General features: G+C 43.8%; 1 protein-coding gene across 1 annotated transcript; it reads right to left on the reverse strand.

The window, feature by feature from the left end:
* Positions 1–1,889: 1,889 nt before the first annotated feature.
* PRPF6 (pre-mRNA processing factor 6) lies at positions 1,890–27,521 on the reverse strand. Its single transcript, XM_074604799.1, has 21 exons — positions 27,339–27,521; positions 26,266–26,434; positions 25,343–25,461; positions 24,609–24,687; positions 23,487–23,663; positions 22,479–22,634; positions 21,681–21,775; positions 20,798–20,954; positions 20,426–20,588; positions 17,390–17,508; positions 16,494–16,712; positions 14,743–14,865; positions 13,793–13,914; positions 12,512–12,650; positions 11,363–11,482; positions 9,972–10,148; positions 9,010–9,143; positions 8,447–8,538; positions 6,243–6,357; positions 4,040–4,166; positions 1,890–3,241 (listed from the first exon to the last, which is right to left on the reverse strand). The coding sequence occupies exons 1-21, from the start codon at positions 27,407–27,409 to the stop codon at positions 3,089–3,091; spliced, it is 2,826 nt and encodes a 941-aa protein (XP_074460900.1). The 5' UTR covers positions 27,410–27,521; the 3' UTR covers positions 1,890–3,088.

The following is a 27,521-nucleotide window of genomic DNA, read 5'->3' on the forward strand; positions in this document are numbered from 1 at the left end:
CGCGTCCCTGCGCCACAGCAGGGCTGGGGCTGTGTTTCGTTGGTACAAAGGTGCGCCAGAGCCCAGGGACACAGACCACCGCAAGTTTCGATTTCTGTTAGCGTTTGTGTTGATCGTTATCATTCTGGATTCACAGCCAGCAGCTGCCGCTAAGCCGGGTCAGCACTCACAAGTGCGACATACAACAGACATGAGACCCCTAAAATACCTACACGCATGGTGGGCACGTGCTTTCAGCTGAAGCCCCCTCCTGTTTCCCCTCCAGGATTTGAACAGGCACATCAGCATCCCAGAAAACTGCCCTGACTCAGTTTCAATTGCTTTTGTACAAGAGGCAATGGAAAGAAAAAAAAAAAAGAGAATTAGAGAATTGACAGCAACAAGGCTCTACTGAAGAGCAGAGCGCGTGTGTTCTAGCAAGAGATAAAAGAAATGGGTGAATAATCCAGCTCTTTCTCAGCTTGGCAAGAATGTTCCACCACGCAAAGTGGGAACCACAGCATACACAACAACATACCGCTGAAGACAGGACCCATATAACTTGTTTATTGAGCTCTATATATAGTTAAAATTCGTAGGTGCCATAATCCATTTCAAAAACAGAAAGACATCTACAAACATTAAAAGGCTCTAAGATTAATGGTCCCTTTTACCTCAAAAAAAAAAAAAATAATCCCATACCCAAGGAATGTAACCCCCACCCTGGGCCAGGGGAAAGGGAAACTGCAAATACACAGAGCAGGTGGCAAAAGGAGCTGGGTGCTGCGAGGATGCAGCATCCAGCCCAGGTCCCCTTCCCCAGGGCTTCCAGAACATCTCGGTGCACAGCGCTGGGAAACAATCTCTTCCCTCACCACCCACAAAGGGCAACTCTCCTCCAGCAAGTCCTTCCCGTGCGTTTTCTCAATCCCAGGGCTTTCCCAACAAATCCTTACGGGATGCGGCAAATTCACACCCTGATCCGTGGGCGCACACACAGTATCTGGCTCAAGGGAGATGCTCCAAACACAAGTTGGGAATCTCTCCGGCAAGACAAGACATGACACCACAGTTCCAACATCCCTCCCCATCCCAACATCCCCCGCCACCAAACGAGAGCACCGCAGGGCAGAGGGATTTATGTACCACCGGCACTCAGCCTTCCCGAGCGCATCACAACGCTAGGAAGTGCCACAGCAACCGAAATGCCATATTCCCTTCCCAGAGAAGCAGGATACAGTCCCCCTGTCCCACCACTCAGACAGGTCACACCACGGAGGAAGAATAAACGCTGCGTGAGAAGCACAAGGGGCTGACGAAGGACACCACGTGTTGAAAACTACTTTTTAGCATTTTTTTTTTCTCCTTCAGTTGCTGGCTCAGTCTTGAAATCCTGGTCTAGCCATGTTCCCTTCCCACATGTCCGCCCTCCTCTTTTCACAACAGATTGATGACTCCGTTCTCTTCCCCAAATTCCCCCCCTTCCCTTTGCAGAAGCCCACACCCGGGACGGATGCCAGCGACGGCACGAAATCCCTGAGCAAGAGTCTCTCAACTCCCAACACCTCTCACTCACCTTTGGGCAACTACAATTCCACGGGACATCCGTGATCTACACCCTCCTTAATGAAAACGCAGCTTCACACGCTTTCACCAGCTATTCAAGAGAAAACACAAGAGTTTCCGTTATAAACCCAAAGAAAAACAGGCTTTTCTTGCTTCAAGACCAACCGTTTCAACTTCAGTGCTTAAAAACAGGCTTCTCATCCTTTCTGGCAAGTGGCACGACGCGGTGTAACCACCGCTGGCAGAAACATTCCCAGCGTGGCGGGAGCCTGATAAATTCAAAGGTTTCTGCTATCAGACCCACTCTTCCCAGTCAAAGGGCAAGACCACATTCAAAGAGAAGGTCAGGAAACAAAAAAAAACACCAACCAAGCTGTATTTTATACATATCATCCAAACAAAGTGATAAGGGGTTTTCTCCGCCAACTAAATACATTATAAAACACACAAACACAGGCCTGGGTGCTTTTGCTATATCCTAACAAGTAAGACATTACAGCTTTTCATTCAACGATCACAAGAAAGTCAGGTTTTTAGGGGTCAAACTAATACAGATTACAAGTGTAGAAAATTGAAGACAGCTTATGAAGGGTCCCAAACACAAAGCTTTTCCTCTCAAGAATTTCCTTTTTTCCATCTGCACTTGAAGAGAGTCATCCCAAACATCCCAACTGAAGGCAGCTGTCACTGTAAAAGTGCACATTCTCTCAACGGCTCTGAACAAAGGTTGTTTCTTCAAATAGGCCTTCAGGGATTGCTGGATTTTGCCTTCTTACTTTAAAATACCACTGTGCTTAATGCGCTTAACGAAATCAGACACCTAAAGAATAAAGTTATACTATATACATTTAAAAAATTGAGGAAGAGGTCTCTAAAAATATGCTCTTGAATTTCACAAAATGCTCCATCTGCTTCAGGTTGGAGGAACACCCCTGAGTCGCGCTGCAGCTTGCCAGCAGAAGAGACCGAGCTCAGCCAGGCTTGTGGCAAAAAACTGAAAAAAGAGGGGCCAAGCCCAGCCCTTCCCCTCGGCTGCTGCCTTCCCCCAGCACAACTCCACATTCAGGGGATTCAAACAGCAACAAACCAGACTTGCCGACACCAAACCAGCATCAGATGGGCCAAACACTAAAGAAACTGCACCAAGAGGGACAGGAGGGGAATGCATGCTAGGGAAGAAACCAGAGGAACTGCTAAATGTCAGAATCCGTACAAGCACTAATCAAAGTTTGTATTTATGGGGGAGACTCAGGCATCAAAATCACAATGCCAAGGGAGCCTCACAAGGCTCCTCGTCTCTCCTGCGTGACACCAGCAACAGCGCTGAGATGTGCCGCAGAAGCTGATGACCGCATTGTGGGAGCCAAGGGCACTATCACAGGGAAGAGAAGGATGCGGCTTTTTGTTTTGGAAGAAAGATCTTTCATATTGCCACCGATCTCCTGTCCTCCAAAATCCGTGTCACCATAAGGGCGAATGCACCGAAAGCAGGTAAGCAGACAAGTCCTACAGAGATGACTAACGCAGCTGAAGCCAGCATACTCTAGAAGGTATTTTTAAGCTTGGCTGCCACAAGCACGAGAATCTCTCCGATCTTTTTCTGCCAGTTCTCTATGTCCTTGGAGACATCACACCAGAGCTCTCCGTGGCGAGGTTCAGCATTCTCACAGCGTTTCCTCACCTCTTCTTGTTGTTCCTACGAGGAAGAGAAATGACAGTTTGCAAGTCTCTTAATGCCCTGGTTTGTTCCCGCACAGAGAGAAAAATTTAACAATCCCCTCCCTGATCCAAACACTCTTCCAAAGCTGACGGTGGGTTTTTTTGTTTTGGTTTTTTGTAGGCAGTATGAAAGCCTGTGTCAAAATTCAGTGACAGCAACTCTCCTGCCTTGCTGAACAATCCAGCCGAATTACAGTCAAGCAAGTTTTGGCTACACCAGAGAAATTGCAGCAGAAAATTCCTTCGCATTACCACCTGCAAGAGATCCATCAAGTGAGAGGTCTCTCTGAAGTCAGAAGATAAACACTCCCATCATTTCAGTAATATCAGGCAGTAAAAACCGCCGTAAGAGATTAGAACAGACTGTTCCTCTGGCTGCGTTCACGTGCAACCTGTACTTGACACTTGTGAAGAAACGGGACTAGTTACACAAACCCAGCATCGCAATTACAGGAAAATCTCCTAGGAGAAAGCTTGCATTTTACAGAAGGAAGATTGATTTCATCAATTTTTTGCACAAACTAGCGTGACTGTGGACAGCAAAGCAGCCTGAAAGACAGCTCAGCTAATGACAGAGCCTTTTAAAAACCACCACACAGGCCTGTTCATGCTCATTCGTGACCAGGCGTGACAGCCGTAGCCTCAGCTGTGAGCCACACAGGCGGCGGCAGCGGGCTCAGCCCAGCGCTGCAGCAATCCCTGGGACTGGGTAACCAGCAACGGCCAGGAATTCCTGCTGCCTTCCCCAGCTCCCTGTTCCCAGGCACACACTCACCTCTGTGCCGTGCTGCAGCTCAAATTTATAAAAGAAAGCCCAGGCATCCCCAAGGTCAGAGTCTATCTTCACCGTTCGGTGGAACCATTCTCGGGCCTTGGTTATTTTACGTTCGCTCCAGAATAGCCTGTTGAGAAAAGTGAAAGCGAATCAACAAATAGCCTCTCTTTAGAGGAACGTGGCAATCAGCAAGCACTCCAACTTAAAGGCTCTAGAGATACTTCAATTTTTTGCTCTCCCAAGAAGGAAAGAGCAGATTTCGTAGGCATCTGCTTACTGTCCTTCCCCTAGGAAGGGAAGAGACATGAGAGGAGTGAAGAGATTATCCACCACATCCTCATCACTCTCCCAAGTGAAGCAGGTTAAGTCAGCCCCAGGAAGAGACAGACACTCCCGAGGAGGGAAGTATTACTCCCTGAGCTCCATCTTTGCCTCCCTGAGCTCAATCTTTGCTAACTCAATTGCTTAATTTTGTTGTTCCAGATTTGGTGCAGACAGAGACAGGATCACATGCCTACATCTATTTCCTCTCCTCCAATTTCTTAATATTTCAAGTCCGGTTTAGTACCCAGCAATTAAATAACTTCTAAAAGCTGCAAATTGCACGCACATTCCTGGAGCCGCGGTTGTGTGCGGTCACACATGGACCAAGCGTGCTCCAGCAGAGCAGACCTATTCTTGTCAGCTCCCCTTGACGAAGAAAGGCGAGCATCTAAGCTCCCGCGCTCAAACCCCAGCCTGGCACCCAGCCCGACTGCTGCCATTTCACAAAGGTCCTCGCAAATTCTGAAATTTCTCCCCAGTAATTAACCAGCTGAGTCAATAAGTCTCTTGGTTTCACTCCTTTGCATTAAAGAGTTCATTTGCGCTAGTAAGGTCTTTATCAAGTCAGCCAGCCATCGCTCATAAAGAGCTTAGCCAGCCATAAAATTATACAGCTTATGTGATTGTTTTTAAGCCCTATAATACTCTTGGTTGTTCCGTGTTAAATAAACTGTGATTTAAAAGAGCATGAACAATGATAGCAGAGGCTTAACACCTGCAAGTAGTGGCCATTTTCAGCAACATATTTAACAAAAGTTTTTCACACATGTGTGACGCTACGGTATTACACTACCTACATGCAAGTCGTGATGGGAGGTGGAAGCTGTTTGAATTTGGATTAACTGCTAAACTGTCGGAGGTTGCACCAGAAGGGGCTTGGAAGCAGTTTCCATAAAGCAAAAGTTAACATTTTTCTCACTTGCTGCTAAAGCTGAACAAGTCAGCTGTCATTATCTGGCAGAACCCAGCATTGCAGTCACTGGAGTGTATCCTACAGTTTTCTTTGGCTTATAAAAAAGAGTTGTGAAAGAATTGGGCAACTGTTTGGGCAACATGCTTCCTGCATTAACCTCTTCTGATATTCACAAAGGAAAAGTACATTTGTTCCAATCACGACTGCTGTAGAGCCGTTCGCATATCAGATCAGAAAGGATACGGCATGAGTCAATTCTAATCACGGTTTTTCATCACTGGAAGCCTCACAATTTAATCTGGACATGAAGACAATTCCTAGTAGACTATCTTCCCATTTCAGAGAAGCAAACTCCAGTATGACTGGTAGTCTGCATTCCAGGAAGGGCCACAACTGAAGAAAACCGACATAGCAGAAATTCAGGAAGGGAGAAGGCTATAACAGCACAGAATTTAGCTCAGGATTAAAAAAATATCTGACAGAATCTAGGATAGAGAAAAAATACGAAGAATACACAGTCAGCCACATAAAGATGGAAAAATAACCAGTAAAATTGTCCCTGTTTTCACAAGTCCTTCAACCATATCCTATAAAACTTAACTAAGCCTGGTTCATTTGAAAGCACACTGAAATCCCTTTGAAGGGACACAAAGACAGCAATTTTCAGAGTGCTGATACCCAGCACTGGCAAAGGACTCTGTGTGAGTGTATTGTTTGTTGTCTGTGCCGCAGTCCCAGGCCCACCAGAACAGCTTGAGGGCAGGTTGACATCCCCTGCTTTGAATCAAGGGAGAGCAGCAGATTTGCACAGTTACTAGGAGACAGCTTGAGAGCTGTTCCTTGCTTTGAGGCTTATTAGAGCTGCCGCAGCCGGAATCATATGGTCATGCTTGAGCACAATGTTTCATCGTGGATGCACCACACACAGACACGGGTATTTTTACTACATCAAGCGCAGGAACTCACTTGGCCACAGCCAACAGGACATGTGGGTCATGTTCACACTTCTTGAGAGCATCCACACTCTTGGTCTTTCGTTGCGGTCGCGCTTCAAGGAAAATTGCCTCTGACCACAGGATTCCTTAATCAAGTCAAGTAGGAAGATTGTTTAGTGTTATTTCCGAGATTAACCCTCCCCACCCTGTCAGCAGACCAGTGCTCTCTTAACGCAAGCAGCACTGCGGCCCCCACCCCGGTGGTTATTCATGCCCCAACCTCATCCCAGATCACTTTTTCTGCATGGATATTTCCCCTTCAGTACTCTGAATTTTTAGCTATCATTTACACCACGCTGGACCTTCAGTTCTGAACATCTGTGTACCATAACCCTCCTGCAGCTTCAGCCCTCCCTACGCCGGTGTAGGCTCATGCCTTTCAGAGGAGACATAGCAAGCAGTGGAACAGGGGAGGGCAACGCAGCATTTCAAAAGCCGACGATATCATTTGTCTGAATGGGAAACTGCACTGGCAGAAGAAATCCCAGAAGGTGTAAAGTACACCCTTTGGAAGCAGTTTCAAGGGTGCCAGAGAGCACCATGGTCTTATTGATGCTGGCTCTCCACACACACGATGAAGGACAGAGAAGGTCCAGGAAAGCTGGGTTTAATCCCTAGTTCCTTTCACTGCCAAAAGCAAGAAAGGAAATATGCTCAGAGGAGCATGAAATCTTCAGTTTCTCATGTCAGCCAACCATACCTGCTGATCACTTCAAAATAAAGCCTGAAAGCTCGTGCCTGCCAGGACTCTATCAAAGTGTTCTCGCTTCCCATAAACTGCACCACGGGAACATACACAAGCTTTGATGATTGCAGTGACAGACTGTAGAAGAACTCTCCTCTTCTTGCTCTTTATATATAGGGTCAAACCACATTTTTCAGGCCTCTATTTTCAGGCCTGCCGAGGACACAAACACCATTATATTTCAATTCTACTTTGTGCAGCTTTTTACAACAGCCATAAGCAACCGGGAATCAATTCAGCAATCGATGGACACAAGTCTCTGGTTTACATGACTGTAGGTGTCCAACAAACGAATTCCTGCAGGCTTTTATTCCGGTTTGCAGAGTTTTCAGATAGAGTCGGAAGCAATTTTATTTAAACAAAAACCGAGCTCCTGCTCCCCATTTCCATAGCAACAGGCAGATTCTGTAAAAAGCCTGTGGTGGCAAACACTCATTAAGCATTAGGTCATTCACAAAACAAAGTGGGATTTGGGTGGTATTGCTTTCTTGACCCACCCGCATGGTGAACAGTTTGCAATGAGTTTATCATGTCGTAAAAGTCACTTAATTCCCAATTATTTCACTGGAACTTCAGCTGCCGCCAATTAAACACCTTTCAAAACCTAGCCTGAAGGCGAGCTAAAAAGGCTTGCCTTGCAGTAGACTACCGCATTTTGTAGTTTTGTGACATCTTCTCTCCGAAGATGTCAACATGTTTAAATAATTAAGTCTTCCCGCAATTCTGCCAAAAAACGGGGAAGCGTTATGTGCCTTCTCCTCCAATCCCAAGAGGCAAATGTTTCCACTGCTGGTTAGAACCAATTGACTTACATTATACAACCTATTTGCCTTTTTTTAAATGACTTAAAATAATCAAAACCCAGGACAAAACGTTTATGGTACACGATCCCCTAATCATGACTGCAACTGAAATTTGCTGCCAGCACAAGCTATTAAGCACACAGTTAGTAGTGCAACCAGTGCAGGCAAACCAACAATGGGAAGTCTCCTCTGAGCCAGGTCTACTCCAATGAGACAGGGAAAAATCCATTCTTTTTCCACTGAACTTCCTAACTACAAACACTCGAGAATCTTTCTTCAATTTTAAACCTTGGCAGACTTCTACCAGCTTCAGAGAAAAGCCACCCACATCCAAAGTGCTTTCCCAGGAAACCTGGGAACAAACCGTGGACCACAGACCCAATAATATACCGGATACTGCAGTAAATGGAACGAACACCAACCTGTGAGCTCCCTGGTGCAAGACAGCACAAAGCAACTGGGATTATTAACAGAAACCTTCAATATTTCATTCACAGAAGGATGACTGACACATCTCCAAAATGTCCTATTTTGAGACCTGGCCAGAAAGGACATCTTGGAAAAAGATGTGCCTTTATCAACTGGGCAAAACAACCATGTTTAAGATAGAATTGAGTGCCGTCTCACCTGAATTGGGGCATTCTTGCAATGCCTTGGCCATCAGAGTATTTGCAATATTCTTCAGCCCAGCTCTGTACTCCAATCGCACAGACTCTAACCTGGTAAGGAAGAGACTCAGTGATGATATTTACGACAACACATTCATTATGCAAAAACAACAGCAAGTCACATGAAGGTCACTGGAAATTGCAAACATCTACCCATACTCTGAATATGTGAAGGTGACTGACATTCTCCCATTCCCCTCTGTCTAAAAATAGACACAATCTTTATTCTATAACGGCCTAGGTCAAAAACAACCTAAGAAAGGGACTATAACAGAAATGAAAGATCCCTGGGGTTTCATGATCTGTGTACTGCAACTATCAATAAAGAAATAACTAGTCCCCAGCTCCTTAGAGTGGCTACATACTAACCAGGATCACCAAAGCATTTCTGGTATTCCAGAAGTTATTCTGTTAGTCCAGAAGAAACTCTGGGCTGGGCATGGTCATATCTTCCAGGCTCAAATGGCTGAGAAGATGCATTGGCTTTGTAGCCCAAATTCAGTTCACCTCTACACAACTCACCAGAGATCCGGATTCTTTGGATTCTTTAGGCGAGACTTTTCCAAGATGGCTCTTGCTCTAGTCAACTGCCCAACTTTCTCCTCCAGCCTGGACAGCAAAAGCCACAGGGGTATGGAATGGGGGCATTTTTTCAACTGTTTAAAAAAAAAAATTTAAAAAAAGTGCAGTAATATGTAGATTTGAAAAAAAAAAATTAAAAAAATCTTATAACCCTTACAGAAACCCAAACATCCTCCTGGAGAGTTTACGAGAAAGTTGATTACACCGCTCAAATTTCTCCTAGTTAAGTCTTACAGCACAGACAGAAGTCAAGTTTCTCCTCTATCCACAACAGTTGGGTACATCAAGTACGACTGAGCTATCCCAGTAGCAAGAGAAAGAACACGCCTCCCTTAATAATTTGTGCTCCATCTGGAGACGGGGGGCTCTTATACACACCCAAGCCTCAGCAACAGAGTGTGCAGGGAACAGACTGCCTTTGAAGCCTGGGAAGTCACTAGGATAGTGACAGATAGTGACACTGGCAGAAACCTGCCTCCATATTATTTTCATGGCTGAGTTTCTGAAGCATTCATACCCAAGGACACCTACTACCCATTTAAAAGAGACACGAGTGCTCTGTAGGCCACCTCCTTTTACGGTGTGTATCTAAGAGCTCGTTAGGAGGCTTTTAAGAGTTCTGCTTTTAGTCTTTACAGATCTTAGAGAATCATTGTGCAATGACTTATTTCCTACCAGTGAGGAATCAAGCGTGCAGCAAACTCTCTCAATTTTCCACGTGGATACTGGTAAGAGAAATTCTTGCTTTTTCTTTTTTGTTGTTTTGTCGTTGTTTTAACCAATGCCAGAGAGAACAGAAATCACCTCTCCGGTTAGTCTGGGGCACAGCCCTCTCCATTTTGATTCACAAACAGACACCACGCCAGACGCACAAAGCAAGCTTGCAATAACGTATATCTTACCCCTTGATTATAAGCCTCCCGTGCCTTCTCTACAAGCTCCTTTTGTTCCTCGATTTGTCCCTTCATCATCCACAGTTTGGGGAAGTCCTCGTAGTGCTTCAGGGCTTCCTCACAAAGCTCCTGGGCTGCAGCAATGTTCCCAAGCACCCACTCTAACTTCACAGACTTCATGAAGACCTGAGAACAAAACAGAGCTGTTTATCGCCGGCAGGCATTGAAAAACCATCAGTCCACCAATGCAGAGCGTTCCCACTTTCACACACTCATTGGAATGTTACTGATTTGCTACAGTTTGAAGTAAAATAATAAATAAATAAATACCAGGGTTGAACAACAGTGGGAACAGACAACAATGAGAATGGTAAATGCGAGTATTATAGGAGCGGAACAGTGTGAACAAACCTGTATCTCACCTATTAGCATAGAGTTGACATTTGTATAACGTTTGTACAAAGAGCACAGCTTTAAAAGCACAACCAATCGACAAACTTGAGCCTGCTTCATCAGCACAATCCAACCTCCTCAGATCCAAGCTACCAAGACTACCTATTCTTATTTATGGCTACAAGTTGCAAGTGTTGTCCTGCTAATTACAAACTGGTACATATACCTTTCAACTCCCAAATGCCCTTCTTTTGGCTACACATGAAAGTTACAGCTGGGAGAAATGCATTCTAGACTGAGGGCTGTTTCACTACCCTCTGATCCCTGTCCTCCCCATTCCCAAACTCCCCCCACCATGACTTCACAAGAGAGGCACCAAGGCTGAGACCAGAGCTTCAGCCCCAGCTGACAGCTGGAGAGACTGACAAAAGAGGAAGAGGCCAGATGAAAAGATCTAGGATGAAGCGCAAACTGGGAGGCGGGGGGAAACCAAACTCACTTTTCTTCTACTTGGACAAGTTAAAATAGTTTTGTATGAACTACGGAAAATCGACGAAGTTTATCATACCAGAAGTAACTCTAGAGATAAACACAAGAGTGTAACTTTAAACAACAAACTCCACCAGAGCTGTCTTTAGCACAGCAAGAATGAGTGAGTCTTCTGTGAAAGTATTTTCTCTCTCTTTTTTCCAAGACATGCTTTTATGCAACATGAACATTATACAAACAGCTGTAAACTGGGAATTTCCTGACTTTTGCCATTTGTGTAAAAAAAACTGAAGCCCTTCACTTGATCCTAGCCTTTTTTTTCCCATCATGCCGTGATTTTGTGTCGCAATTCGCTGGAGAAGCGCTGCAGCAAAGCGGCCACATGCCTACAAAAGGCAATGGCAGGGAGCCATCGGGTCAATCACTCAGGCCGCAGAACTGAAGGAACTCCTCCTTCCGCCTCAACTCCCCCGTGGCCAAGAGAGGTCTCAGCCTCTCCACCCTTCACACATCCTTACCCTTGCAGTGGGGGCACTGCTGCGGGCTTTTGCCAGCAGCCTCCTCGCTCTTTCATACTCATTGTTTTCTGACTCAAGCTTCACGGCAGCCAGCCAGATCTCCTCGCTGTTGGGGTTGGCCTGCAAGAACATAAAATGACAGACAAATGCATACAGTGAATCAACAGCAGATTTAATCCTTCGTTTGATCCAGATTAAAATTGAAATCAGAGCTTTGTCAATCCACACTAGGATTTTTTTTTTTCAGTTCAAGCTCCTCCCAATCTTCTTTGACCTTTGAAGTTTATAGAAATTCTCCAAAACAGATGCGCAACACAAAGATATATGCCAGTTTAGAAGTTGGATGCTTCTCAATTGTTGAAAAGCATTAATGCTTGATCTTCTGAACTTCCAGTTTAAATACTGAGAAGATCATAGGGTCTGCCACAATGAGACCCTCATTTTATTATCCCCGAGCAAAAAAAAAAAAAACAACCCGAAGCTTGAATTCCCAACTGAGGTCTGTGAACACGCCTCCAATAAAAGTCATTCCAGTGGCAACCATGTCAAGTAGTCTTCAGGACAGTAACAAAAAGCACCAAGAACAAATTTAAGAAGTAAATATCTTTTACCTTCCGTCTCAGGACCTGTCACTTGATTTTGCTATCACTTAGCTTTTAAGCCTCATTCCCAGTGCTAGAACTGTACTACTGTGCCCACCTTTCTATCAGCATCCAGCAGACAATTCCCTTCATTTTCCTGTGGATTAGTGGGTTTGCTCCAAGCCAGAGGTAACGCAGTAACCTCATTAATTAGGGCAGACCACTACCCTTTTTACTGAGGAGACAGATGACCCAACACAAGGGGATTCTGATCCATGACTGGGCTCAGTGGGAGCCATGGTAGCAAAATTACTGGTTTGCAAACTCAGAACCTGGTGTGGTACTACTAAAAGAGCAGTAATACACCCTTGCTTCCAGCTGCTGCTATTTTTTTTTTTTTTTTTTTTTTTTTTTTTTTACAGGAGAACATTTTGCCACAAAAGACAAAGACTAACAGAAGCCCCCATCCTTTTGAAAGGCAGCAGGGATCAGGTGTTGACAGAAAAAGCCTACTCTGTATTCTTTACCAGCCATACTTAACACCTTCACACACATCTGATATACCCACCTGGAAAGCCAGGGCCAAAATGCTTCTGGCCGCTGGCACATCTCCTGCCAGCCACTTCGATTTGGCTCCCATGAGCCAGAGCACTTCTGCTTTGGGACAGTGAGCAACAGCTCTCTGCAAAAGAGCCTCCAAGGATTCTCTGAGACAAGAAAGAGCAAGTTACAATCACTCAGAATACTGCCAAAGGCGAGCTCTCACACCATTTCCACTATCACTCAATGTTATAAATATTGTGGCAAAGTCCAACGTTGTAAACCCTGATAAGTTGTTTCATAACAAGAAAAGGGTGGGGTCTTTTTTCACAAGGGTTCTGAAATCAGCACTCCACAAACGGCTCATTGTTCAGACACCTTTGTTTGATAGCCTCTGCGGAAAGACCCTGCACACAAACAGCTCGTTTGTCTTGGAAAAAGCCATTCTTCTTAACAAACCTTAGTAGAAACTGAGACAGGAAGTTTTTCAGAATTATTAGATGAAGTTGGCTTGATCTTATTGAAATATTCTTTTTTCCTCCTCTAGAAAATATACTTTTCAGGTAGAACAAGGGGTTTAAAAGCCAGCCACCACTGGGAAACATGGAAGAATAATATCAAAACCAAAAACCATACTTATTAAAAAAAAGGCTTGAATGAAGCTGAACTCAGCATCTGCAGTCACTTCCACACTATAGCCTTGTTGGCTTTAATAAGGATGATTCCACGTATATAAGTGCTCTATTGTATAGACTGTTTACTTTATTCTAAACTTTGGGCAAAAAGTTTCAGGCGTGTAAACCTTTATGAATAAACTTCAAAATAAGAGGCCTGAACCGTGACAGCATAACGCCAATCTTAATAGTGATACACATTCACAGTATGTTTAATCAGAAAATGCCAGAGATGCTTGGACAACTTCAGCGATGAAGTAGTTTACCTATGAAAACTAAACAAAACACACGCTGTATTTCTAGCTGATTTGTATTCCCAGTTTTTTCTAGAAATGCCTTCTTAAGGATGACTGTTCCTACCTTGCCTATTCTTATCCATAGCTATTTTTACCAAGTGACCCCTATTGCAAAAGAACTTTTTATGACTTCATAAAACCCAAAGATGTTCTGACCGCAACAATAACAAAGAAGGTCAGACCCGCAAGCAATGCCAGCGAGTTTCCACCAGCTGAACTAACTCTGCACGTGCAACGCAACACTTCAGAGCTCATCTTGTAGCTTTTCTATCTCCCCAAATCGACCACCCTGTAACAAGGACGAATCCCTCCAACCCAAGGATTATGCAGCACACATACCTCGTTCCGTGGTTCTTTTCAAAGTACGCTGCTCGCAGCCACACACTCTTCTTGCTCGGGAAAACTTGCAAGGCATAAGCATAAATTGCTCGAGCACACTCCAGAGCATTATGAGCAACACACTAAGGAAAAACAGGTCAGAACTAAGTCACTTTAGGACTGCACTGAAATCAAGCGCAAGAAGGAACGACACACGCATAACTCAACACAGAACTCAGTAACTCAGAGTAATACACAAACTGGGGCATTATATATAACAGAATAGTTACTATCAGCTTTTTAAAAGGAAGGAGGGAGGAAATTTTCAAGCGTCCCTCTATCAGAGCACAAGTATCACTGGCCTTTCACTGGGACTGACACACACAGGCCAGCTTGAAACATTAGGAAGGCATTGTAAAGGCTCTCATGTTTGCGCTTCATTTTTTTTTTTTTAACAGGCAAAACTATATGCTCCACAGCACCCGCCTCCCCCAACTGCTGTAAGCCCAATTCAAGGCCAGTGAAGTGGACATTTCTCACGCTGAATTATAATTTAGTTTTTAATGCATGTTCAAACTACTCCCCTAAAGCAAAGAAAGCCTGGTAAAACTTTTACCCACTCCCTTGTCCAGTCTTACATTAACTGTTGAGCTACAACGTTTACACCTTGAAACTCAACTCCCAGTTCTTTTAACCAGACCCTCAGTCCGTCGATAACACACACATAAAAAAAAAAAAACAACAAAACAAAAACCCCAGCAAACAACCTATCACAACACCAACTTCTTGCTTATTAAAAATTCAAATGTGAAAAAAGTTCTACAATAACCACCCAAGACTGGCCAAATGCAGGCAAATGTTGTGGGAATCACATCAACTTTCACTGATAAAATATGTCATTTCCTGGACTCCAGTTCAATTTCCCCCAATTAATAAAACAAAACGAAAAATAGCATCACAGCTGGACATACACTGTCTGCATCTTCCATCCAGGTATGTTTCCGATCTTCTTCCTCAATCCCAATCCCAATCACAGCTCGCATGATTGCTTGGCATGTGGCCACACTTCCAGCTTTATCACATTCCTCAGCATCCTGGAAACAAGAGTAATGCCCTGCTCATTTTGAGGAATCAGCACGGGAAGTTAAGATTCTGCAACAGCAACTCCTCATGTGCAAACACAGAGACTTTGTGGGTCACTGCCATGTTAAAAATATCTTATTACTCAAACATATCCTGACACTAACTGGTGAGCCCACACCCACAGGGACGGTGCTATAGTTGTACACAGAATCAATCAGAAACCGGTTAAGAAACAGAGCCCGTCAACTGCATCCATTGAAAAGGAGTAAGTGTGACAACGCGTGACCTTCCCGGCCTGAAAAGTCTCCTCTCACGGCTCCGCTGACCTGCCCTGGGCTGGACCAAGCAGGGACCTGGCCATAAAAAACTGCAAGTATTTGAGAAGGAAGAATTGTAACATCAAAACTACTGATCTTCTTTCAGCTTTGGGTCGATTCTTAAGTCTCAATAAGGGCTAAGCAATAACTGAATTTAAATGAATACACCCTCAACTGGCGTTAAGTTAAAGGTGCAAAGGCGCTCTCACCAGAGCATATATGGAAAAGTGGAGGTTTGTGCCATACAAAGCTTTCGGAAAGCCAAGCGTGTCTTGCTTAAACTTGTTAAAAAGGCCTCTGATCAGATAACAGAAATGGAACAGTCGTAGTACTGAAAAGGAACTCGAGAAGACAATGATGCCGAGGCTGTGGTGGTGGCTTTTTAAACAGAAGTTGAAATTAACCTTTAGTTGTTTTACTGCTGTAAAGAAAGCTGTAATTCTTTTAGATGTAAACAAGGATATCTGTTTAATATTCAATACTTTGTTCATTATTGATACTTTTAAGATGTGTGCCAAGAACATTTTGCTTCCTTGATCCACTCTAAGTGATTTTAGTAGCAAACTGGTTTAAAGATTTACACTTAAACAAAGCACAGTACATATTCAGGAGGAAAGAGGTTATTTTTAACCTGGACATCAAGCCATTTACATGGTAACAGTCGTTGAAGTGTCTTACTAACTCAAGAAGCGCATGTACCAGAGCTTTTGAACGTGATCAGAAGACTGGAAACCCCTACAACATTTTGTAACTTTTCTAGTACAGAACATCAAAAATACGACAGCCTCAGATGAACCCGTGCCGACTGCGTTTTGTAAATGTCACTGTACAACACAGTTCCACCTGTCAGCTGTGAACACTTTGCACAGCCTCAGGACTACAAGCCAATAAAGGACGAAGAGAGGATTTCCTGCCTGCTGCATATGCAATATTTGTATTGACTTCTTACACCACTATCTGACAGAGACTTCTTTGGCAAAGAGATACCTTGTAAGCCAAAAGAGACATATGCAAAAATACATAAATCCTTCACTGGAGGCATAAAGCCTCTGTCTTACTTAAGGCAGCAGCTGCTTCAACTTGAAGCTGGTTATCTTCCAAGACAGAAGTAAATCAGACATTCCTCAGCTCAACACAGGCAGTGCTACCCCAGAGTATCACCTAATTGCGGCCTTGGCTCTCCTCAGCTTTTTAGTCTCACCCCTTGTATTTTTCATGGGGATCTCCACTGATAGGCCTTGTGCAAAATTACTCTATCCTACAGTATCTCGCGTCAAAACAGAAGAGTTCACCTGGGGCTCTAACCAAGATCAATCAAATACCTGTATCCATTGCTCTCTGTTGATTTCCACACCGTTAGCCCTAAGAGATGTGATGGCTCTGTCAATGATTTTCTCCACCATCTGGGTGTTTCCATTGGCTTCCTCCAGTTTGGCAGCAGTAATCCAGATGTGACGATCCGTCGGAATATTCTCACGGGCTTTGTTAAGGACTTTACGAGCATTCTCATATGTCTCCAGCCTTGCCAGCGCAAGCCACAGCTGCGGGGCAACAAAAGATGTATTTTAGATTAGAACAAGGAGATGACAACGCCGCCGTATGGCGGTGTCGGCCCAAAGAGATAAGCAGCTTTATGCTGCTTGCTACTGATTGGCAATTGTCCTCAAGTTGTATGAGCAGGCTGCAGAATGCTGATGAAGAAATAGTAGAAACAGAGTCTACTACCGTCCTTAAAGCTCAGTCCTAATCATTTTAAGATATCATCTCTGTTTGCTGGGCTGCTGCACTCATGTCTTCTGTTCACATCACCTCTTAAACAGCTGAATATAACACTCTGATTCAGCACTTCAGAAACAAGCAACTTTGTTTTAGATTCCCCGGGCCATACGTATGCTTGTTTTCACAATTGTCGAGGCACAAAACATGAACGTTAACACAGTTAATTGGCTACAGCAGGCCCAGCAGTACACTGGCATAACTAACCTAACAATTACACAGGAAAATGAGGCATATAATGACCACCAGACAATTAACTCTGGAGGAAAAAAAAAAAAAAAAAAAAGCACAGTCCACTACTCATCACACCCTTCTCATTGTGGCAAAAAGCATGTGGCAGAGAACTCACACTGCACTCACTCCGCCTTTTGTTTTCAAAGCTCTACTGCCAACCTAAAGTGGTGTGGGGGGGGTTCCTTTATTTTACTTTTTAAAAACTTACTTCAACGCTAGTCGGACAGCACTCCACAGCCCGACTCAGCATGATCCTGGCATCCTCAGGTTCTTCTAACTCCACGGCTGCTTTCCACAAACGCACTGAATTGGGAACATGCTCAAGGGCTAGAGAGGCAAAACAATGATGTCAATGACGACAAAGTAGTTTGCCAAAGAGAACTGTATTTTTTAAAGATGATATATTAAAGGCTTTGTCCTATTACAGGTGAAATTTCCTGAAAGAGAGAAGGAAGGGAACTGTACTTATATTAATGAGAACTGAAAATCAGAAGATAAAAAAAACTTACTTAATAATTTTAATTGGAAACAGGTTTTGGAAAGCCAAGGGCTTTTTCCCTGTACAAGCTGTAATTGCATCCTCTTCAGTAAAACAGCTACCTGAACAAAGCCTCCGGTCTCAGCAAATGAGCATACGTAGGATCCTCAAACTTGAGTCGCCTAATCACACTGGGCCTCCCTTCATAAAAAAAGGAGCATCTTCAACACTAATAACACAACCTTGTTCCTTAGATGGTGAAACTGTCCCTTCACAATTTAGTTGTCCTGAAGCCATCTCCTGACAGTTTAATGTATCCCAGTTTAGCTTCCCAAAAAGTTATTGGCCCACTATGCAAAAATAAACCAGGAGGATTCCTAAAAGCTTAAAGGTATCGCTGACACTAACACCCTAAGCCACTAAACCCAGTGTTCTTTCAGCAATCCAATATGGGCTCCATCTAATTAAGAGTCTTTGAGGCTTCCTTAACCTTGTCCAAGAGTCACCTACTGCTGGTAGAAACTGCATTCTCTGCAGACTGTCCTACATGTGCTGTCTGAAACATGAAAATCTAAAAAACCTTTTCTCAGTCTGTCTCTCACAACCTTGTATCTTAAAGGGACATTGAGAAACTAAAGTGGGGTTTCTTTTTAGCCTTTTGTCACTACAACTTACACCACAGATTACTCGTATTAGCTGCATTGCAGCAGCAGTTTCATTGCTTCTATGGTGATTGAACACAAACATGTTACAGTACTGAGCACATTCATCTTTGATAAAGCAAGCGTAATTGCAGGACCATAGAAACGGGTGGGAAGAGGCATCTAAATCTACTTTGAAACTAGCTAGGCTTCTAGGCAAGGCTGTTCCCTTAGCATTCCTGCAAGGGCAGAGGCACAGTGCTGAGCCTCAGCTGCAGAACGCATCCCAGCCCTACAGAAATACACAGAGCACTTAAAAGTAGCGTACACTGAGGATTCGGGCATTAGCCGTTTCTCCTCGAGTCTGCAGCAGCAGGAGATTTTTCTAAAGAATTTAAGTGAATAATATCAGCCTGCAAGAGCCGAAAGCATCACTCAGCAGGACAGAACGTGTTTTCATAGATACAGCATTTGATTTTTACACCTCAAGATGCATTTTAAGCACCCGGCTTGCTGGCGCTCTCCAGTCAGAGAGAGGCTTTAAAAACTGCAGAGGTTCTGCTGGGTGGTAGGAATGTCCACAGCCAACAGACGAGAGAAATACATTACGAAAGCTCACGCTGCAGTGATGTTACCTGGCAGTCAGTCTTTTTTATTTGAGGAGAAATAATAGGTTAAACTGTCACATAACTTAAGGTTGTATATACAAGCAGCTCCAAGCATCACATTGCTGATGTTCCCTAGGTAGCAGAGAAGCACTGTGAAGCTCTTAACAGGAAGAAATTGGAAAGAGAATGATAAATTGTGTTCCAGTCCACTAACAGCTTTGTATTAGAGATTAAGTAGGTGGTTCCAAAAACTGAAGCAAGATGTTTTTCTCTTCACAAATACTACAATGCTTAAAGCAAAACTCAGCACTTAATGCCTAAGTCATTGCTTTCGCACAAGATGCTCTCCTACCTGAGCTGGACTCAGAAAGCTATTTCTGCTCATGTAAAAGTGTTTTTCTGTTCAGCATCTATTACAGTTCTTGAGAAGGACACACAGTGTCACAGGAGTGACACTTCACAGCATGCTGCACTGCTTAGCCAATGAAAATCAAAAAAGCTACTGAATAGTTAATATCTGAACTCTTACAACTTCAAACTGCCAGGAATCTTTAAGTGCCTTTCGTCCATATGTAGCAAGAGATCGTTTCACCAGAAATGTGCAATTTTACATGCAATAGTAAGAGGTAGGAGGCAATTTACTTCCTTTGAAGCCAAGCCACTCAATACTGCAGGCTGCTTCACAACGATTTAGTAAGGGTATTAAATCCAGACCCTTTTCCCTGTTAGACGAAAGTCAGGAGATATAACTCATACAATTCAATAGTCATGAAGGATCTAATCTCTACTGATACAAGCACAGTAACTGAAGTCATCAAACAATCAATACTATGAACCTGCGAAGAAGACCTGGGTTCAGGACAACACAACAAACTGCTGTTAAAGAGATCAGTTTGGAAAAGACACTAATTCCACAGAAGAGGAAAACCTCCAAGTGCAATACGACAGAAGACGTAAGGTTTCAGTTAAGCACCACAGAGAAAAGCTGTTTGCCAAAACCACAGAACTGGCTACAGTAAAGCAAACCCCAAGGCCCACCAGGCTCAACGATATGAGAACCCCAAGGCCTCTAACGCTCCTCCACCAAGAATCACTGTGGCCTCTAACAGGTTACAGACAAGTTGGAACTCAAACACAAAGTCCAGTATCTTTTCCAAGATGTATCACAAGGTGACAGTTACAACGCCCTTTCTCCTTAGAGCATCATTTTTTAATTGCTTTCATCTACCTATCTAACTTTGATGAGGTTGGAATTGGTTTTCATTACTGAAATGTCATTTTGCAATCACTCAGTAACAGCAGCTTTCCACTGAAGGATATTTTACAAATACTTCAACAACTCTAGTCTTTGCCTCAACAGCAGCGAGTTCCATCGTTAAGGCACACATTATTAATAACCATATCTCCACCAAAGATGCAAAAAAAGCCTTTTAGCTTCTGGAAACATCTTAAACAACTTACAATGCAATACAGAGGGAGACTCAGACTTTGTTTCCTGACCTTGCAGAAGCTCTCACCTTTCCTAAGGACGCGTTTCTTTGCACGGATGTCTGTCTCCAGCTCTGCTGCTCTTATATAAATTCGGACAGACTGCGGAAGGTGGCGGACAGCTTGGGCCACCACAGCTTTGGCTGTATCCCCAGGCTGAAGCCGAGCAGCTTCTAACCAAACATCTTCACTCTGTCATGAAAAAGAAACAATCTTCCTTTACATCGAAACAAGAATTTAAAATTAGAACTTCTAGCTAAATATGTTTTTTAACACTGAAGACAGTGAAGCTGTATCAGAAATAGCCTGATACAAGCTTAATAGAGAGATGATGGTGCTCATAACCACAACCTTTTCCTACTGGCCTGCAAGGATCAGCAGGGAAGCAAAGTAATTCTGACCTTAGGGCACATCTCCGTTCCTTTCATGATGAGGTTTCGAGCCACTTGGAGTTTGCCAGTGACCTCCTCCAGTCGGGCTGATGCTATCCAGGCTGGCGGATGATGAGGATTGGTCTCTCGTACAGATTTCAGGAGCAAACGGGCTTTCTTGATATCACTAAAGGAGGAGGAAAGACAGGCAGGAAGATTTTCAGCACATAAGCAAACAATTCTCCTGAACCAGAAGTACAGTCAGTTCTTCACAGCCACACTCAGATTCACAGTAACTGTAGCCTCAAATGTTTCCATACTGGCGACACAAATTACATATTATCAAAACAAGCTCACAAATACACACTAACACAGCAAGATCACAGTGAACACTGGTTAAGTATGTAAGTAAGATTTTTAGGAATTAAAGCTGGGCACTTGCAGTTGGAAGCTTATAAGCACAAGCGTTGATTTAAGTAAAGTATTAGCATTGACATTTGCATATGTTGCTTTGACTTAAACGGCAATTCTTTATAAAACAAGTGTCAACCTTCAGGCTAAAGAGGTTTTCAGAGGTTGTCAATCAAGCCTAAATTAGCAGTACACAGCTACAATTAACCAGGTTGTTTCCTGGCTGGCAGGCAGCCACACACTGCCGTCACTCTGGCGTGTTAGCTCAGGGACAGGACAGAAACAATCCCCACAATTGATGCATCCAGGTCAGATGCTAAATACATCAGCTGGAAGGCTATACCAGATCTCATGTTAAAAGAATTCATCCTCAAAAACTCACCTAGCATCTTTTGCAAATTAAATGCCAGCTGAAAGCCACCCGCTCAGACAGATTTCCATTTATATGCAGGATCACAGCCATTACTAAGAGGATAAATCAGTTAATCCTTCTTAAACTTACTTGATATCTCCTCCATGCGTGGGAATCATCGAATTCAAGTCTGTCAGATATCCTTTCGGGTCCACTACAGTCTGACCACTCACAGAGTCCGACACCTGGGAAAGTCAAGTCAGCGCTATTGAAATGACCATTCATAGCCCCACAGTCCACCTGCACACATTACAGACTGGAAAAGACACTGCAGCTGTGCAAGAATCCGAGACATTCATCTGGTACCAAAATCAAGGAAGGAGGAAAATGCAAAGCCTTGCATATTAGCTTTTTTCCTCTTCTAAAATACACAGCCTTAACGTTAACAACTTAGTACCGCCGAAAATGCAGAAAACAAGCAGCTCGGCTTTCAGTCACCAGAGGGTCTTTCAGCCCTGCCAGCTAAAGCCCATCTTTCCAGTTTAAACCAGTTTAGATGGGAAAATCAATGAAAAAGTACAGAAGTCAACAACAATTTAAGAGTAGTATTTTTCAGCAATTTGTCCTGCACGCCTGCACAGGACAGAAGATACACTTCCCTCGGTAAAATCACCAGTGCTGTTTGCCTGAAGGCCACCTCAGGTACAACAGGGCAGTCTGTTCTCCCATAATGGCCAAGGCTTCCAGGGACAAACTGTTACTTCTCAGGAAATTCTATTAGTGGAGAGGGCATGAGATTCAGGGAGTAGTACACAATTATTTCATAGCTGAGCTGTTTCTTCTAACACCCAAGAGAATTAAAGACTTTTCTAAAACCAGGTCTTAAACAGTGGCACAACACCAACCCCACGTATACCCGTGACAGATCCTGCCTTCCAACATCCTTACCTGGCTTAGCCTCATATCCATCAAGGTGTTCCTGGCTTGGCCGATCTTCCTCATATCCAATTCGCCTGTCCCAGGTGTCATTAAGCCTGGTGTCATTCCTCCTGGGTATGGAGTATTCAAGCCCCCTGGATACGGAGTATTCAACCCACCAAATTGCTAAAAACAAGAGTGAGAGAAATACAATCCTAAAATCTCTTCTGATATTTCAAAGATAATTCAGACTGTTGGCTGATCTGCTCCTCTCCAGTGGCTACAGGACAGAGATGCCAAAAACCCACAGGTAGTTGTGAAACAGTGGCTTCCCTGAATCACAGAACGTTTCTCATGCAGGTTTTGCAAATCTGTAGGTAATTACTCAAGTTTAGTCAAGCCAGTGAAATAAGCAACAAGAAAGTGAAAAATTCAAGCATAAGCATCTAAACAAGAATATCCACAAAGAAGTCCCACGGACATCTGGTGCCAGGTTCACAGCCAGTCAGCTTCTGCTGTAACTGTGTGACCACAGTAGCCTGCAGCCACGTAGCAACAACCTAAATTACTTAATTTTCAGTTGACTGTAAGGCAAATAAGTTTTAACACAATTGCTCCAGGGTTGAGCAAACCATTAGGTGAAACTGAATGTTATTTTCTGTTCCATTTTTGCAAAATGTTGTTGTAACAGAAACAGATGTTGGTTATGCTCACCAAAACTCATTCTCACCATTCCACAGTCAGAGAAAAGGCAAAGAAACACTTTCTTCCATTTTCAACATGAGAACCAATCTTTCCCTGTCTGTACTTGAGTTTTGTCTGGCAATGGGTATGCACTGAAAGACTCCAGGAAGCACAGGAATTTCACATCCAGCAATTCCTTTGACAGACTCAAAAAATACGGCAGGCTTTTTTGGTCAAGTATCTTTTTTCCAAATGCCACTGGTGAATGCACAGTTTAACCCTCATCTGTAATGAGGGTTATCCGTACTAACAAAGTACGGATCACACCTTCATCAGGTTTGCTTTCGTACTCACCGTTTGGCGTGGGTCCACAGAAGTGTGATTCTCCCCTGACTGTAAATGCTTTGCAAAGAAGCTGTCGGGTACAGGAGTCAGCTTCTCGTAACGAGGATTCCTCTGACGCTTGTTCCTGGCATCACCAACTTCTGGAATACTCAGCCACTCTTCTTCTGTGACCTCTGCTAGCTTCCGCTATTCAAACAGGAGTTGTCATCATTATTTGCTGTAGAAATTTCTTCTTTTAAACTGTTCTAATTCCTTAATAGATTTTTTTCTTGAAAAAATTCAAGACTAATTAAACACTTAAAGGTCAAAGGTCAGATTTTTTCCTAATCCAATGCACAGAAGAATTAGATGCATTTAATTAGAATTTGGTTTTAGTCCAGACTAAGATCCCAAATCAATTTTTTTATTAAATTCAGTGCCACAAATATTCAGATTAATCTCAGCGCCTGCAGCATTGAGTAGTTTATTACTAATCATTAGACAATGGCTTAAACAATACATTTTATTTAAATAAGATTTAGAGTCAGGAGATCCTGCTCAACTACTATTTCGATGCCAACAAGTTATCAGTCCCTCAAAGACAGAAGCGGAGCACCTTCTCAAGAACTGACACGAAGCCACAAATAAAGCACAAAACAAAAGCCTAATATGAAAATTTGCATAAATTTCACTACCTTCTGTACCCACAAGAAAAGGGCTCAACAGGCAGAATCGCTGTGTTTTCCCATATCCCTACAAATTAGCTTATAAACACCCACTTCCATCAACTGAGTGCAACTCTGAACGCCGCTGTCAGTAGAGACAGCGTTACTTTAGCACTTACTGCAGATTCCATCACCACTCTGATTTACAGGACTACCAGTTATACTGTCTGTAACTGCGCAACTGCAACTGACTGAAAATTACACTGCGGTACTTGACAGAGCTTCAAACCAAGAGGAGGTTCTGCACCACTAGCTGCCAGCTTCGTATTCATTTACTTACTTTTCCAACAGAAAGTAATTCTCATCTGGAGGATAAGGACATACTTGTTTGCTAACACATAAAATCTGGGCAAAGAAATGCAGAACACAAATCCACCTCTCACATATGATAAAGATAAAAGCCATGTTTCAGACATTTTTTCCTTACTTTCAAATCCGAGAACTGCTGCTGAATTTTGGGTCGCTCCATACGGTATTTTTCTATTTCCTCTTTTTCTCGTTGTTCCCTTAGGAAAAGGAGTAGTGAGGTTATACTCAAAGTAACACTCAGCAAGTCTTTAAACAAAGTGTTGATATTGTAGGAAAATGTGTTTGATCAGAGCTAAGGCATTAAAGAAAGGCATTTTTTCCAAGCTTATATTATCAACATTGCGAGAGAAATGTCTTATTTGATAAGACAATGTTATAATGTAAAAATAGACATCTCCAACGAAGTGAACTTCATTCTTTAACTTCCTCTTACCTGTAGACCAGGTAGTGACTTTAACAAGTTAAATAACACCAGTTTAGAGACACCTGCATTACATGACTTTTCTAACAATTTCCTGTGTGCTGTGCAGCATGCGATGTGTCAAAACCAGTCACTCGGCATCTCCCCACGTCATCTTAATGAACTACAGTGAGTGTTAATTAACTACAGTGAAGCAATTCAACCACATCAACTCACAGAGCAAGCTGTGCAAAATACCCATCATCCTTAAGACCTGGAAGCCACAGGGTCAAAGGTATGACAGTAAGATAAATAAAAGCTGTACACGCATCTGAAAACGTACCCCGTAGCCAGAGACAAAATCTAAACTGGAAAATGGAAGAGGTAGAGAAAAACTCTAAAATACAAACTACCTGGAAAACAGTCCACACCAGCATTGTAATTTATCCTACCTTCTTTCTTTTCTGCGTTCATCCATCCTCTTATCCAAAGCTGCATAAATAGCATCTGCTTCCTCATCGTCTTTTTCATAGGGACCACTTGAGAAGAGGCTCCCAGCATACCCATTGAACTAAGAATTAGGAGAGAGAGAAAAAGAGGGGAAAAAGAAAAGAAAAGAAAAGCAGTATCCTCAGTTTAAAGCTCCTGTTACATTCCTGCTATAGCCAACAGTCACCCAGAGCAACGAGAATGCATGAGCAGGCTATTTCTAACAACATTGCATCAGACTAACACATCCCTAAATAAAAGCAGCTTTCTTCTACCACCCCAAGTGTTTATTCTCCCACACTGTTTCAACAGCAAAACTGCTTCAAGATTGCTTCTCTTTCAAAATTGCTTCTATTAAGCAATAAATGAGATCCCAGTATAGAAAGGCCATTTTCTTCCACTAACCACTTTTATTTTTTTAAACTACTGAAAGCAAACAAAAAGAATAACACAACATTTAACTAACGAAAGTGGGATTTAAACACAAGAGACTACACAGGCCACATAAAGACAAATATATGTCAAAGCAGAAGAGCTTAGATTTCATTTGTGCAGAATGAAAAAATACATCCCCCAAAGTACTTAAACTAATCTTTTATTTATGGATCTCTTCCTAAGTCTCTCAGGGCTCTGTATAGATAATTAAACCACAATACGTGGACCAACACCACAACAAAAAACTGCAAGCACTACGCCATTATGTATAATGGTGTCTCAATTTAAAAAAAAAAAGAAGAAAAAAAGGAAGTGCTGCTACCAAACTACAGGAAATTCTGGCCTTGAAACCTCAGCTAATACGGGGTTTCACAGCAAGAGAGCACGGAGCTAAAGGATTACTCTCCCACTTGGGGGAAAAACATCTCCAGGACGATGAAAATCTGATCACCTCATCATAATTGGTGTCATTCAAATCTTCGTCATCATCATCAGCCGTCTGATTCTTTTTCATTTGATCCCCAACAGTTCTCTTCCCTGGCGGAGCATGACGATCATCCACGGGGTCATTGGCATCACGCGCAGGGCCAATATCCGAGCGGGTGGTGAAACCTGTGGCTCTGTGTTGATAAACCAGTAGCAGCTATTTAGCACGCTGCAACCCCCGTTTGTTACACAGGCGCTCTGTCCAAATTATTACTTAGAGATGACAATATCACTCTTTTACAAGAATGGCATCAACCAGTCCCCATCCCTATCATTGATAAAGCCCGGGGGGAAAAACCGCCCTTTTACAGGGAGAACTTTATCTACAAAGACACCGCCATCACCCAGCTTGCTGCTCTACCATCCATCTTGTACTGAGTGATGCTCTCCCTTCTAAACTGTGTCTCAGTGGGGCCCATTAAAAAAGCCAAAAAAAGGTTATAGGGCACTACAGGGAGGGGATCTGGGTGACTTGGACTCATCAGAAACCCCACACGCAACCGGTCAGCATTTCCCAGGGCAAAGTCAATAGAATCGCCCCAATGTAAAGGCACCAACAAATCAATGGAAGACAATCATCACTCACGTGCAGCAAAGGGCCACCAAAACCCGCCTCTAGCTGTTCCCAGCACAAACGCACCCAGATCTGGTGACGTTTAACGGGGTCCCCGCACACAGAGTTACCATCCCCTCCCAGCCAGCAGCATCTAAAGCGCCCAGGACCTTATCCCCAGTACCGGGCCCGCATTTAAATACAAAATCGCCCATCTAAAGAACAGACGCCAACCATCTCGTAGCAATAACACTTGAAAAGCCGAATAGGCCGCGCGGGGCCCGCAGCCTGCCCCAATGGGAGGGAGATGGATAGGGCACAGGCACCCAGCAAGGCACGAAACGGGGCCCGGGTGCACCCTGGGGCCCGGCAAGGAGGGCGGCCGGGGGTCGAGGGGGGACCTGGCGGGCGGCGAGAGGGGGCCGGGCCCGGGAAGGCCTCGGCCGGGCCCGCGGGGGACCAAGGGAGAGCGGGCGGCGCCTCACCCGCGGCCCAGCCCCGGCACGTAGCCCAGGGGCGCGGGCATGCCCAGGAACGGCTTCTTCTTCTTGTTCATGATGCCGGTAAGAGCGGCGACGACCCGGGACCGGGACCAGGAGCTGGGGAGCGGTGGAGACGGCGGCGAGAGCTGGCAGCGCCACTGGGCGGAGCTACCCAGGAGAGCAGCG

The sequence above is a fragment of the Larus michahellis genome, chromosome 12 (assembly GCF_964199755.1).
Source record: "Larus michahellis chromosome 12, bLarMic1.1, whole genome shotgun sequence".
Classification (NCBI taxonomy): Eukaryota; Metazoa; Chordata; class Aves; order Charadriiformes; family Laridae; genus Larus; species Larus michahellis.

What these genes read in the sequence shown, in the direction of transcription:
- PRPF6 (XM_074604799.1), bottom strand. Translation starts at nt 27,409, where the DNA reads ATGAACAAGAAGAAGAAGCCGTTCCTGGGCATGCCCGCGCCCCTGGGC. An exon ending in GCAAGAATGCCCCAATTCAG is followed by an intron (nt 6,358 to 8,446) that starts GTGAGACGGCAC and finishes GACTTGATTAAG; the next exon opens with GAATCCTGTGGTCAGAGGCA. An exon ending in GTCCTGTTGGCTGTGGCCAA is followed by an intron (nt 4,167 to 6,242) that starts GTGAGTTCCTGC and finishes TTTTCTCAACAG; the next exon opens with GCTATTCTGGAGCGAACGTA.